Source organism: Diorhabda sublineata, chromosome 7, assembly GCF_026230105.1.
Source record: "Diorhabda sublineata isolate icDioSubl1.1 chromosome 7, icDioSubl1.1, whole genome shotgun sequence".
In the NCBI taxonomy this organism is placed as follows: Eukaryota; Metazoa; Arthropoda; class Insecta; order Coleoptera; family Chrysomelidae; genus Diorhabda; species Diorhabda sublineata.
In genome coordinates this window covers 27,075,392-27,087,401 of record NC_079480.1, presented here as the reverse complement: position 1 = coordinate 27,087,401, position 12,010 = coordinate 27,075,392, and the positions used below count along the sequence as shown (strand labels likewise).

Here is a 12,010-nt window from a genome sequence, read left to right as displayed (position 1 = left end):
TTCTCCTCCCTATATTAATGCATTTTGACGTGTAAAATCTGATTTACCTTAAAAACCATATTCTTTAAGTTCCAACAACAAACATAAATAACTTTTTCATTCATTTGCATTCATAAAGAATTTAAAAAACGTCAAAAAACGTGCAAAAAAGTACCGTACCAGTTCATTTAAGGGCCGTAACGTGTCATTTTTTAACGCAATTACAAAATTGTTTTATCAAAATAGTAGATTGTTAACGCTTCCTTTCTCATGTCAATTCGTTACTCCAATAAACTGTCAAACTTTTATTTCTTGAAATGCGTTAAAGAAAATCCGTTTTGTGTCTAATTCAAAGGAATGTAGTATAATTATTAGTGATGGAGAGTAATGGTGAAGAATCTTTAAATTGCACACCAGAAGATATTGTTGAATTGGCAACTACAGCGACTATGTTTCTTCTCCCTGAGAAATCCACGGAACAAATCCAAAATGTGGAAGTATTCAACACTTTGGTTGACTTATTCAAAACTGAAAGGCACCCTAATGGTAAATGACGACGTATACATCAGTAAATACTCGAAACTCATTGCATATTTGAAAAATAAGCAACATTGTAAATGTTCACGATACACTAATACATCTATAGACGATGTTATTTCTTTGAACTCGTTAAATATTGCCATTTCAAGTACCAATAGTAATGTAACTTCTTCTCCACTTCAAATTAACAATGCTCACAGTTTTACTTTTAATATTACTATTACAAAATAAAAATTGATAAAAGTTTTGTCGTATTTTTTTAAGTTTACGGACGTAGCACAATTTTTGTATGAAACTCGTGAGTAAAGTAACTTTTTTCCCTTGTAAAAATTGCAGGTGAAACCGTCCTACTCGTGAATAAAAGTATTACTTTACTCACTTGTTGAATAAATAACTATTACTTTTTCAACTAACAATGAACAATTATTCGTTTTAAAACTACTAAAGACTGAGAATAATTGGAAATATGTATGGAAAGAGTGAACTTACTCGGAATATTCATACCATAAGCCTGATGGATACTTTAATACATCAGATTTTTCGTGATAGTTTGCCAAAAGCACGGTTTCTGAAACTACAGTAGCAGACTTTGTTTGGCAGCATTTCTTGAAGTACTGTTATGCTGCTCCATACTTCTTCTTCGTTTTTGGTGACAGCAACTACCGAAAAGCAATATGTGCTGATTCTTCTATATCCCTTAGGCTTTTATAAAAATCAATAATTTCAGTGTATTCCAACTGTTAGCTAATTTTAAATTTTTGGAACCGTTGGTGATATTCATACTGAACACACTCTATAAGTTTTCAAATTCACCCTACAGATTAAAGTGTGAAATGTCGATTGAAAATATTCTCTACATATACACTAACAATAAGTGATGAAACATACTCAGCCAAGAGCCAGTACCAGCAATGGCATATTTCTTTGGTAGCACAAAATTGGTGGAAGCAATTGATAATTATAGTCAGTTAATATTAACGAGTTAATTTTGCATCACACTAATGTATCGGTTTACACTGCACAGCAGACAATTGAATCTGCAAGAGAAAATGATAAGTCATTGAACATCCACCCCATTCATCTGATTTGGCACTGTGTGATTTCTGATTAGTCTTTTACTCAAAGAATCATTTTATTGGTCGACGAAACGGTTAATAATTTTTTTGTAATGGCCAATTTTTATATCTCAAAATATTTATCCTATGTATATAAATGAAACTAATGAAAGCGTGAGAAAAAAGAACTACTTTGTCAAAAAAATTCAAATATTTATTGATAATTGAAAAAACTTCATAATTTAGTTCAAGAACTGTTGAGTTCACCTTTGTAAATGATGAACCTTGACAAAATATAAAATCAGGGTAATGTTTTTGCGTACATACTTCAAATTTTTAAATCTGAATATTTGCAATTAAAACGTCCAAAAGTGATTAGTTTGAAAGCTAATTGCGGACGACAACTTAGGAACGGCCCTGAAGATGCATTTGTCTTCCCCTTCTTCTCGGCGAAGATTATCTAACGTTACGAATTTTTGGAGGTGGTTGTGGTGTAATCTGAAGATGCTCCTTCGGTCCCGATTTCGTATAAAAGAACACTTAGATAAGTGTTTAATCCAGTTTATTGTTAAGAGTTTAGTGACTTAGTTTATGATTTATAAGGTGGGTTTTTGTTTGTGTTTTACGAAGCTTATGAAAAATTTTTATGTAAGTGTATGTGCTAGCAGCTACAATATAACATAAGTGATTAACATCAAGTCCTTTTGTGAAACTTCACAATTTTTCTAAAAATTTTTTATTGAAACTATAATAATAAACGTAAAAAATGAAAAATTTGGGTAATGGATGATAGATAATTTCTCTATAGTATATTCAAAGAATTTAGAATATAATACTATTCAAAATTTCGAAAAAGAAGTTGCCCATTTAGACTAGAATTATATACTGATGTATGAATGACATCCTTTTGAAACCAGATACAATTTTTACATAATTTTTTATTTATTTCATGCTTCTATGATATTTTTCTTCTACTCTTATTTCATTTATTCTTTACCTATTATAAAATCAAATGTTAAGTAGGGGTTCAACGATTAATTGTTGTTCTAATTTCCAAATTCATTTATTTCTAGAACTGTAACCCTCATTATTATTAATTTTATTTATATTCTGTTATGTTTGTTTTACAAATTTCTTTACTTCACTTTAATCCTCAAATCTAATATCCAATTTTTGTTCCTCGGCATGCATTTGTTTCTCCTCGCAGTATTTTTCTCATCCTCACTTGCTTTGTTATTTTCATCATAATGTAGGTTGTTATCTATCATTTCTGTCTTTTTCTACCAGATATGCATTATCAGTCGTTGATTACGCTGCACGTCCTTCCTTCGTCTCTGTCCTTTTGGTCTTTCACGCCACTTCGAAACCATTTTGTTATTATTATTGTCCACCTATTGCCGGTCCTTCTCACTAGATACCATTCCCTTCATAACTTGAAGTATTTGAGTCTGTGGATGACGTCTCTTACCTGAATAATTCGTCTAATGTACTAGATTCTCTCAACTTTTGTTTTAATTAGCATACATCGCTCTATAGACCGTTGCGCAGCCTGGAGTTTCTTTATTAGCTCTTGGTTCAGTAGCCAAGTTCCACAGCCGTACGTTATGACTAAAAGATGTTGGAATTTCATTCGCATACCAGCCATGCCAATTTTATTCTTATGTTAATTTCTGAAAGTAATGGACCTTAGTTATATAGCAATTGGGTATATTTCCACTACTTTACATATTGTAGATACTGCTGACTATTATATCATGATCGTTTTCTACTTCATTGTACATGAGATTTCTTACGTTTCGGTTCATATTAATAATGTTGAGCCATTTCATCTGTTGTTGTAGCTCTTTAGGGCTGTTTGCGATTAGGACAATGTCAGTGAATCTTAGATGGCTTAGATGTTCTCCATATACTTTCAGACCTTTTGTGTTCCAATCAAATTTCTATAAGATTCTTTTTCTTTAATCTGGCCGTGAAGAGATTCTGAGATATTAGGTCTTTTATCGGACTTCTCGGACTCTGGCTTCTTTGTATATGTTGGCCAATAAGTTTTTAAATAATGACTATGAACAACTTGTTGAACAAGAGCTTCAATTACTGCTCTAGGGTAATAACGCTCTATGCAGGATAGTATTTTTCTTAGCTAGTGAATGTGGTCGATTGTAGTAAAGCCATTTCTAAAGCCAAATTTTTCTCGTGGGTGTGAATCAACTAACATTTTTGAAATCCGTTAGTGATGATCTTTGTAAAGATTTTTTAGGTTTATTTAGATTTGTGTTTTTCTTGTTAGCCACCCTTTAGAAGATTGACGTTTCAAGAAGAACAGAGTTTCAAAAGATCTTTAGGATAGTCTATAACTTCTATCATCAAGTTTTTTGTGAAAATAACTGTTTTTATTTCTGGATTTTAAAAATATGAGCATAAAAACTAGAATTTGGACTATCACAAGTATTTTACATAGTAATCTCCGCTAGCGTCGATATTATCTTATTTGAATTTTTCTCTTGGACATTTCTGAGCTTATCTGGAGATACTAAATGGCATTCTCGGAAGATTATTATACGTAAATCTTCTATAGATTCAGATTATGTTGCAAAAACCGTCAGATTCAATTTATTTCAATCAGAACTCTGGGATAGGATTATCTAGAAATTAAAGGACTGATACAGCCAAGTAGTTGTACCCTATTTTGTGGAAAAACAGTTCGTGCTCCAAAAGGTATTGCCCTCACAACATTTGTATGGTGACCAGGAATCAAGAACGATCTGAAATTGAGGTAATATAGAATGCCAGCACAAACATTTAATATTTACAGCCTTTGAGAATGAATTTTACTTCAATACCTGTAAATCTGTCTATTTATCTCACCATTAAATAAAAGTCGTTTCATTTGGAAAACCTTCTAGTACATTACCCTGTATTTGCTTCGTAAAAATCACGCAGATTATAAGCCGGGAGTCACGGTCATGGTAATCTTCTTTTGAATCTTTTACCAATCGTATTTTATATGGAAGACATTTGTAGAACTTCAAAATTTTATTAAGACTACTTAGAAGTAAACTAAAACGTGTGTAATAACTCGACTGCTGCACAAAGTACTTCATCGAGACACCATATATTTTAGATCATCCCCATATCTTTTGTGGTATTCCTCATTAAACTGAGTCCTACCTACCTATTTCCCTTATAGCTTGATTCTAATTTGATCTCCGTTAATATTATTTCCTCTAGACTCAATGCCCATATTTTACGATTAATGATGACAATTATTCAAATTAATTAATAGATTTTGACAATCAATATTAATAATTATTTTTTGTTTATTTAGGTACAATGGAATGGAGATATATTGGATTAGGTGAGATTTTACAATCAAGAAACATTTTGAAGGAATAATTTGTTTAAAAGTTTTGCAACTGCTAGCTGCAAAATACAACTAGGTTACTGACGCTGCAAAATATCTTATTTTAATTTTATACGTTTTTACTTATAATCAACTTCTTAATATATATCTAGTCTATCTCTAGAACGCTTCATGCAAACCTCCCAGTATTTGGAACAATTCTAGAAGCTTCAGCTTTGCTTCGCATGTGATAAAATTTCACTGTCATACTAGCTGACCCGGCAAACGTTGTTTTACTATATGCATTTACCTAGGAAATACTTTTTTTAACGCGATAAAAATATATTTAAAATTCTCGATAAATATCTAATTGTCAAAAAACATGCTACTATAGTTGCCCAATAACCCCTTTGGAATGAGCGTAATATTCAACATCAGGCTCATACTGGAATGCTAGTCGAAGAAATAAATCTGATATAAATCATCACGACATTTTTTAGAAGGGGTGTGCGCACTGAATCGGGTGTTCTGTCGTTCAGGCGTTCCGCGCTATCCTCAATCCGCGTTCTACCAAACAGAAATCAGTTTGCAAGAGGATTTGTTGAAAGATGGATTTGGAAGATGAGGAAGAGTAATTCCTGTTTCTACTGTTGCATCTGAAATCAACCCCAGAGTTCCTTGGACCTCTATTTTCCTATATAATATTTCTTTTGACGTTAAGTAATTCAGAGGATATAATCCAGTTTCAGCAAATCTATCAAGTCGAGATTCTCTTTGGTTTTCTTATAGAGAGGCCGTACAAAACATCTTTTGTCTTCTTCTAGATGCCTTTTTTCATTCCGTAGAATCTGGCGTCAATAAAAACTAAATAACCCGCATTTTAAACATAAACCGCTTTACATAAAATTCTCTTATATAGTTTCATAAACCAGGCAAGCGAAAACATCTTTTGTAAGTTAGCTTTGTTTCATTCCCGACGACTTTCTATTCCATCTGGAAGAATCTGGCACCAATAATAATCGAATAACTCACATTTTAGTCCCAAAAAGCCCCACACATTACAAAAATGTCTTGTATTGAAATTAATATACCATTGTCAACTTACAATATTACTTTATGTAAACAGCTGGGAAAAAATGACAAAGTGGCAATGATGTAAAATAATAATATTGTAAATAATGTCGGTCATCATATAACGAAAATTTTATAACAGATGTTCATAATTACGAATTGTACTTAATATAACAAGCGAAGATAATTTCAGTAAAATTGAATACAAAGATGAATTCGTTGCTTCAAACTATAGTTAAACTTATAAATCAATTTTTGATAAAAGTTACTCATATAGTTAAAAAATCTTGGATCAGTATATAATGAAATATATATCTTGTTCAAGTAGAAACTCCTGTATATCTGCCTATGGAAGAATATTTATTTGGAATTTTACGAATTTGTCTTGAATGTTTCGAGGCATTAACTAACACAATTACATTGTTGGCATTTAGTTTTTCTATGAACCAAGACTCAAAAAGCGCCCTTTCAATATCCTAGTGCTATCCTTAACATGCTTGGAACTTAATAATAATTCATCATTCACCCAATCTTGCTCCCCACCGCAATGTAATATGCATATGCGTACCCAATTTACGTTCATTATTTTCTTAGTATTATTCAATTTATTAAACGACTCAATTTAGGAATTCCAAGGTATTAATTTTTTAAGTAATGTTGTTGTTTATCTATACTTTTTAATGATTCATTGATTCAAAAAATTTAATATTGTTATGCGGACCTCGACAAGTTGTTTACTATTCAGTTCACAATGGAACGCCATAGCAAGATACAGCAAGGTAAACGATTACACTGAAAATAAAACAACCAGAAAATCATCTGAATTTACTAGTAGTAAGATGAATTATTTGTTTTATTTGCCAAATTGTCTACTGTCTATACTAGAAGAGTCATCTAGTGCTTCAATGAGAAAATAAACAATTTATTTGCCTGAGTAATATTTGTGAATAGGTTACGGAATGTGTATAACTCTCGAATGTTTGAGTGAAATTACTTTCTAGCTAAATCAGCTAAATATTCTAAACCTAAGTTTGGAATAACGCAAAAAATGTTTCAACCTGGTATAAATTAATAATTTTGGTATTTTATACTGTTTACTAATTTTTTTATTCATTCTCTTTCAGTATTTTTCGTTTTTCTGGAAACACTCTCGGTAAGACTATTATTTTATATCCAATAATAATTATTATAAATGTCATCAAAAACATATGGACTCCGACATACCATCTATGTGCTACCATATTATTATCTCCCCTTCCAAGCTCTCCTCTCTTAACAATCGTATTTTGTTCATTTTAATGTTTAATTATATCAGAGTTTCAGAGAAATTGATATATTTTGTAGGCACAAGAGGGCTATAATTATCCTGCGCCATCAAGAAAACCTATTTTAGGAAACCCGGAACGACCAGCAGAACAAGGCAAATCTGGACGACCAGAAACAAAACCAGTACAAACGATATCTGCTTTTCCAAACAATGGATTTTCTACCGGAATATCAGGACAAGAACTACCCGGATCTTCAGTTTCAAATGGATATCCAGGAAGAGGAAGACCATCAGGACAAGAATTTCCTTCAAGACCTCAAGGTAGGTTGTAAAATTCATTACTTTTCTTAAATATTTCTATATATTTCTATGATTTCTAGGAAAGAAGAATGGATTTTCCAAGATACCTGGAACTAATCAACAAGGCATCTCTAACCAACAAGAACTTACACCACAAGAATATCCTAGTCAAACATATCCTAGTTCATCTACGTCAGACCAAAGATATCCGAGTACGTCTGATAAGCCCCAAAGTCGTCCAGGCATTAGTCAAAGTTATCCAGATAAACCAATTGGTTCTCAATCATATCCGAATCAAGAAAATTATTCAGGAGCTCAGAACTATCCAGAACAAGGAGGTTATCCTAAGCAACAGGAAGGCTTTCCGAATAAACAAAGGGGCTCTTCTCGAGGTTATCCTGGTGAACAGAGAGGTTATAGCGAACAACAGGAAGGTTTACAAGGTTATCCTGGTCCACAAGGAAATTCTCAAGAATTACCTAGTAAACAAGCAAAGTCTCAAAGGTATCCATCTCAACAAAATATACAGAGTTATCCTGGTGAACAATCTGCAGGTTATAAAGAGCAACAAAGAGCTCAAGGTCAAAATAACAGAGGACAACCAGGTTCCCCAGACTATAGAGAACAGCAGCAAGGTAATATTCCTGAGCAAGGGCAATCATTAGGACAATTCCCAGAAAGAGGGGGCTTATCTGAACAACAAGTATCTGCCTTTGATGAGGATGATTATTCTGCAATACCCGGTGAACCCGATAAAGACTACCCAATACTTTCCGAAATTCCTCAAACTTCCTTCAGTTGTGACCAACAACAATATCCTGGATATTATGCTGACGTTGAAACAAGATGTCAAGTTTTTCATGTATGTGCTAATAATCTAACATATGACTTTTTATGTCCAAATGGAACAATATTCCATCAAGAGTATTTGGTGTGCGTTTGGTGGAATCAATTCAATTGTGATTCAGCACCATCACTTTACGAAGTAAACGCCAACATTTATGACTACTCAATTATTGGTGGACAAGGACTTTCTTCAGGGGTTGGAGAAACGGATGGTGCTGGTTACCCCGAAGATGTTAATCAAGGAAGTCCAATGTTCGATGCTCAACGACCAGGAGGTTATCCTATTCGACCCCAAGAACAAGGATATTCTCCTAAATCCCCTAACAAATTATCAAGCGGATATTCCGATGAAAGAACTGCTGGTACGAGACCTTCTCAGCCCTCTGGATCACGAGCACCTTCAAGTTCGTTTCAACAAGGATATCCGAGTGGTAGTCAAGAAAGTTCCACTGGATATCCGAGCGGTAGGGTTCCAGAAGAGCAGGTTATAAGTGGTGGTTATCAAAATTCTCAGCCCTCTGGATCACGAGCACCTTCAAGTTCGTTTCAACAAGGATACCCGAGTGGCAGTCAAGAAAGTTCCGCTGGATATCCTAGCGATAGGGTTCCAGAAGAGCAGGTTATAAATGGTGGTTATCAAAATGGAATACAAGATAAACCTGGGAGAGTACCAATTGAATCTGTAGAAAATCAACGGCCACAATATCCCAAAAATAGACCCAATTTGACTCCACGACCTTTAAATCAAAAACCTAGTACTGGTGTCAATGGATTTTCCAATTTAGAACCAGGTGAGTCAAATAATTTCACAATAAAAAATTGATGATAAGAAAACTGCCGTATCTCCAACTTTTCTCTCCCACTCGATCTCCAACAATCTTGTCCACTTCTTTCCTCTCTCGTATTTTTTCTTTGCTGATATCTCTTGATCTTGTAGCTCTATCTCGATCTCTCCCTTTTCCTTTCTCTAGACGTACCTCTCTATTTTTCCCCTGATTCGTCTTTCTCGTTTACACCTCTCCCATTTTTTTCGTCCTCGCTATGTCCCAATCTCTATTACGTTTCACTCCAATCACACCTTATCCCACTTAACAGCTGCAAAGTTTAAGGTTTGACGTTTAAGTGGATATATCCTCAGAATATATTTTATTTATTTTTATTACCATAATTTCGTCTCAATCATTTCTAGAATATTACGCTAAGAAACTGTTTTCTGGCTAAAGTGATCCTAGGTTTTCCTAATGGAAATCCTCGAAATTAACTTAATATTACTTTCATACCATTCGGTTTAGTTAAGAAATTCTAACCAATCGGTTGGTTCAGATTCTTAATCGCACGGTTTAAATAGGAGATCATATCCATACCCATCATCTGTACCAACTATCTCTAAGATCTGGCAAGTAGTCATACGTTTTTTTTTGCTTTTGCATTGACAGCTCCACCTGATGATGGAAGCTGTTAGCAGATATACAAAGATGCTCCCAGAAGTACCTGGCCCAACAAAGAAAACACAAAAATTTTGGAAAAAATATTTGTTTTTACACGCAATCTTCTTTTAGCTTCATACACTTTCCCCAGCGATGTGCAATAAATTCGATACCCTTTTTATAATAAGAATCGTTAAGCTCCTCAAAATAACCTTAAACTGCCGACATCACCTCTTCAGTGTTGGAAAATATTTGACCACCGAGTCATTTTTTTAAGTGTGAGAACAGAAAATAATCGGAGGAGGCTAAATCTGACAAATAGGCTGCATGAGCTAGCAATTCAAAGGGATTTGTTAGCTGGTGCATTGTCTTGATGAAACAACACTTTCTTCTCTGCTAAATATGGCCGTTTTTGCTTGATTTCTTCGCTCAAACGTTGCATAAAGTTCTCATAATACTCGCCGTAGTTTTTCTTTTTCAAGATCACACGCGCATCCCAAAAAACCGACGCCATGACTTTGCCTGCAGATGGAACGGTCTTTGTATTCTTTGGAGTCGGTTCTTCCTTTTCAGTCCATTGTTTTGATTGTTTTTTTGTTTCGGGTGTGAAATAATGGACACACATTTCATCAATGCTAATGAAACGGTACAAAAATTCGGTTTTATTTCATTCGATGGAAACATCTTCACGACGCTGTTTTTGTTCCATTGTGAGCAAACAAAGTATGCGATGTACCGTACTTTTTAAAATGCCTCCTATGTTTACTAGCTCGTGCCCTTTCAGTTGATGATTATCCAGTACTGCTTTGTGGATTTTCTTCAACATATCTGGAGTCGCCACCTCATTTGATCGACCAGTGTGATGCTGGTCTTCGTAGGGCGTACGGCCTCGTTTAAACTCTGCTACCCAATATTTCACTGTTGATAAAGAAGGAGCAGTCTCGCCCAGACTATAATCTAGTTCAGCTTTCATATTGGTTGGTCTAACGCCTTTCAAATAAAAGGATTGTATCACATAACGATGACCAGTCTTTTCTATGTTTACAAATTCACTAAAAACGTTCCCTATTGATGGCTGCCAAACAAATACTAAACAACGTGGCGTCTTCAAACTTGAAACATGTATAGATTGAGTACTTTCTAAAGCAGTGATGTTTTTCAAGCAACTAGCGCCATCTCTAGGTCAGACCAGATACTTCGGCGATCTCACGAGAGAGAGAGAGAGAGAGAAAGAACCAGTTTTCTGTAGATGACTGAGCTAACGAAAAGAGCTTGATGTATTTTTCACACAACCGGTTTCAAGAGAATTTCAAGTATTATCAATCTGTTGACGATAATGCGGAAAGAAACGGTCGAGCTTAGGAATATTTGAAGAAAACAAACCGATAAAGAAATATTTTTTGGTCCGTAAAACATCTGAATGTGTTCATCAGAAAGAAAAGATCATATCTCATATAATTGAGAAACTATAAAAGAATAAAACAGCAAATAATCTTGCCAAAGAAGAATTTGTACCGGTTATACGAAGAACAGTTCATTAAGTCTTTGTTTCTATGAATTTCTAGCTTCTGAATCGAAAGAGCTGCAGAAATTTGTCACTTGACTTCTTTCCGTTCGTTTAAATTAGTTTAAAATAACTAATTTTATGTAGAAATTTTTTCAATTTACAACGTGAAAGGAAAATGGAACATTAGCAAGCCAAACAATCAAAGGCATTGATTATCACTAACCACTCCTTCTAAATGATTTACTAATATGCATACTAATACTAATACACATACACATGCTATATACCAATTTAAAAATAAAGTTTTCAAAATGTGTGTGCCTATTAGAATAAAAATCGATCTGGTTCACCATTTCTTTTATAACATATGCTGCCAAATATCAGGGAAGGCTCGCTGTATGTTTGAAACATACCCCGTATAATGTTGATTACCATTATGATGCTATCTATTCTTTTGTATGGAGGAATAAATATTTTTTTTTAAAAATAACGATTAATTTTTTTCTGATCCACCAGGTTTTCCCAATACAGCTTCTACCGAAACTTCATCACAAGAAGGTAGAAATGGATACTCAAATGGTAGACCCGGTACATCATTCCCTGAACCGAAACCTCAAGGTCCAACACAAGGATACTTACCACCTTTTCCATGAAATCCAATACCTCCGATTTAGTAAT

At 34.0% G+C, this 12,010-nt stretch overlaps 1 protein-coding gene across 1 annotated transcript; it reads left to right on the top strand.

Moving 5' to 3' along the window:
- Window positions 1-356: 356 nt before the first annotated feature.
- Window positions 357-11,985, top strand: LOC130447117 (uncharacterized). Its single transcript, XM_056783773.1, has 5 exons — window positions 357-525; window positions 7,110-7,138; window positions 7,330-7,573; window positions 7,633-9,189; window positions 11,849-11,985. The coding sequence occupies exons 1-5, from the start codon at window positions 357-359 to the stop codon at window positions 11,983-11,985; spliced, it is 2,136 nt and encodes a 711-aa protein (XP_056639751.1).
- The last annotated feature ends 25 nt before the right edge of the window (window positions 11,986-12,010 follow it).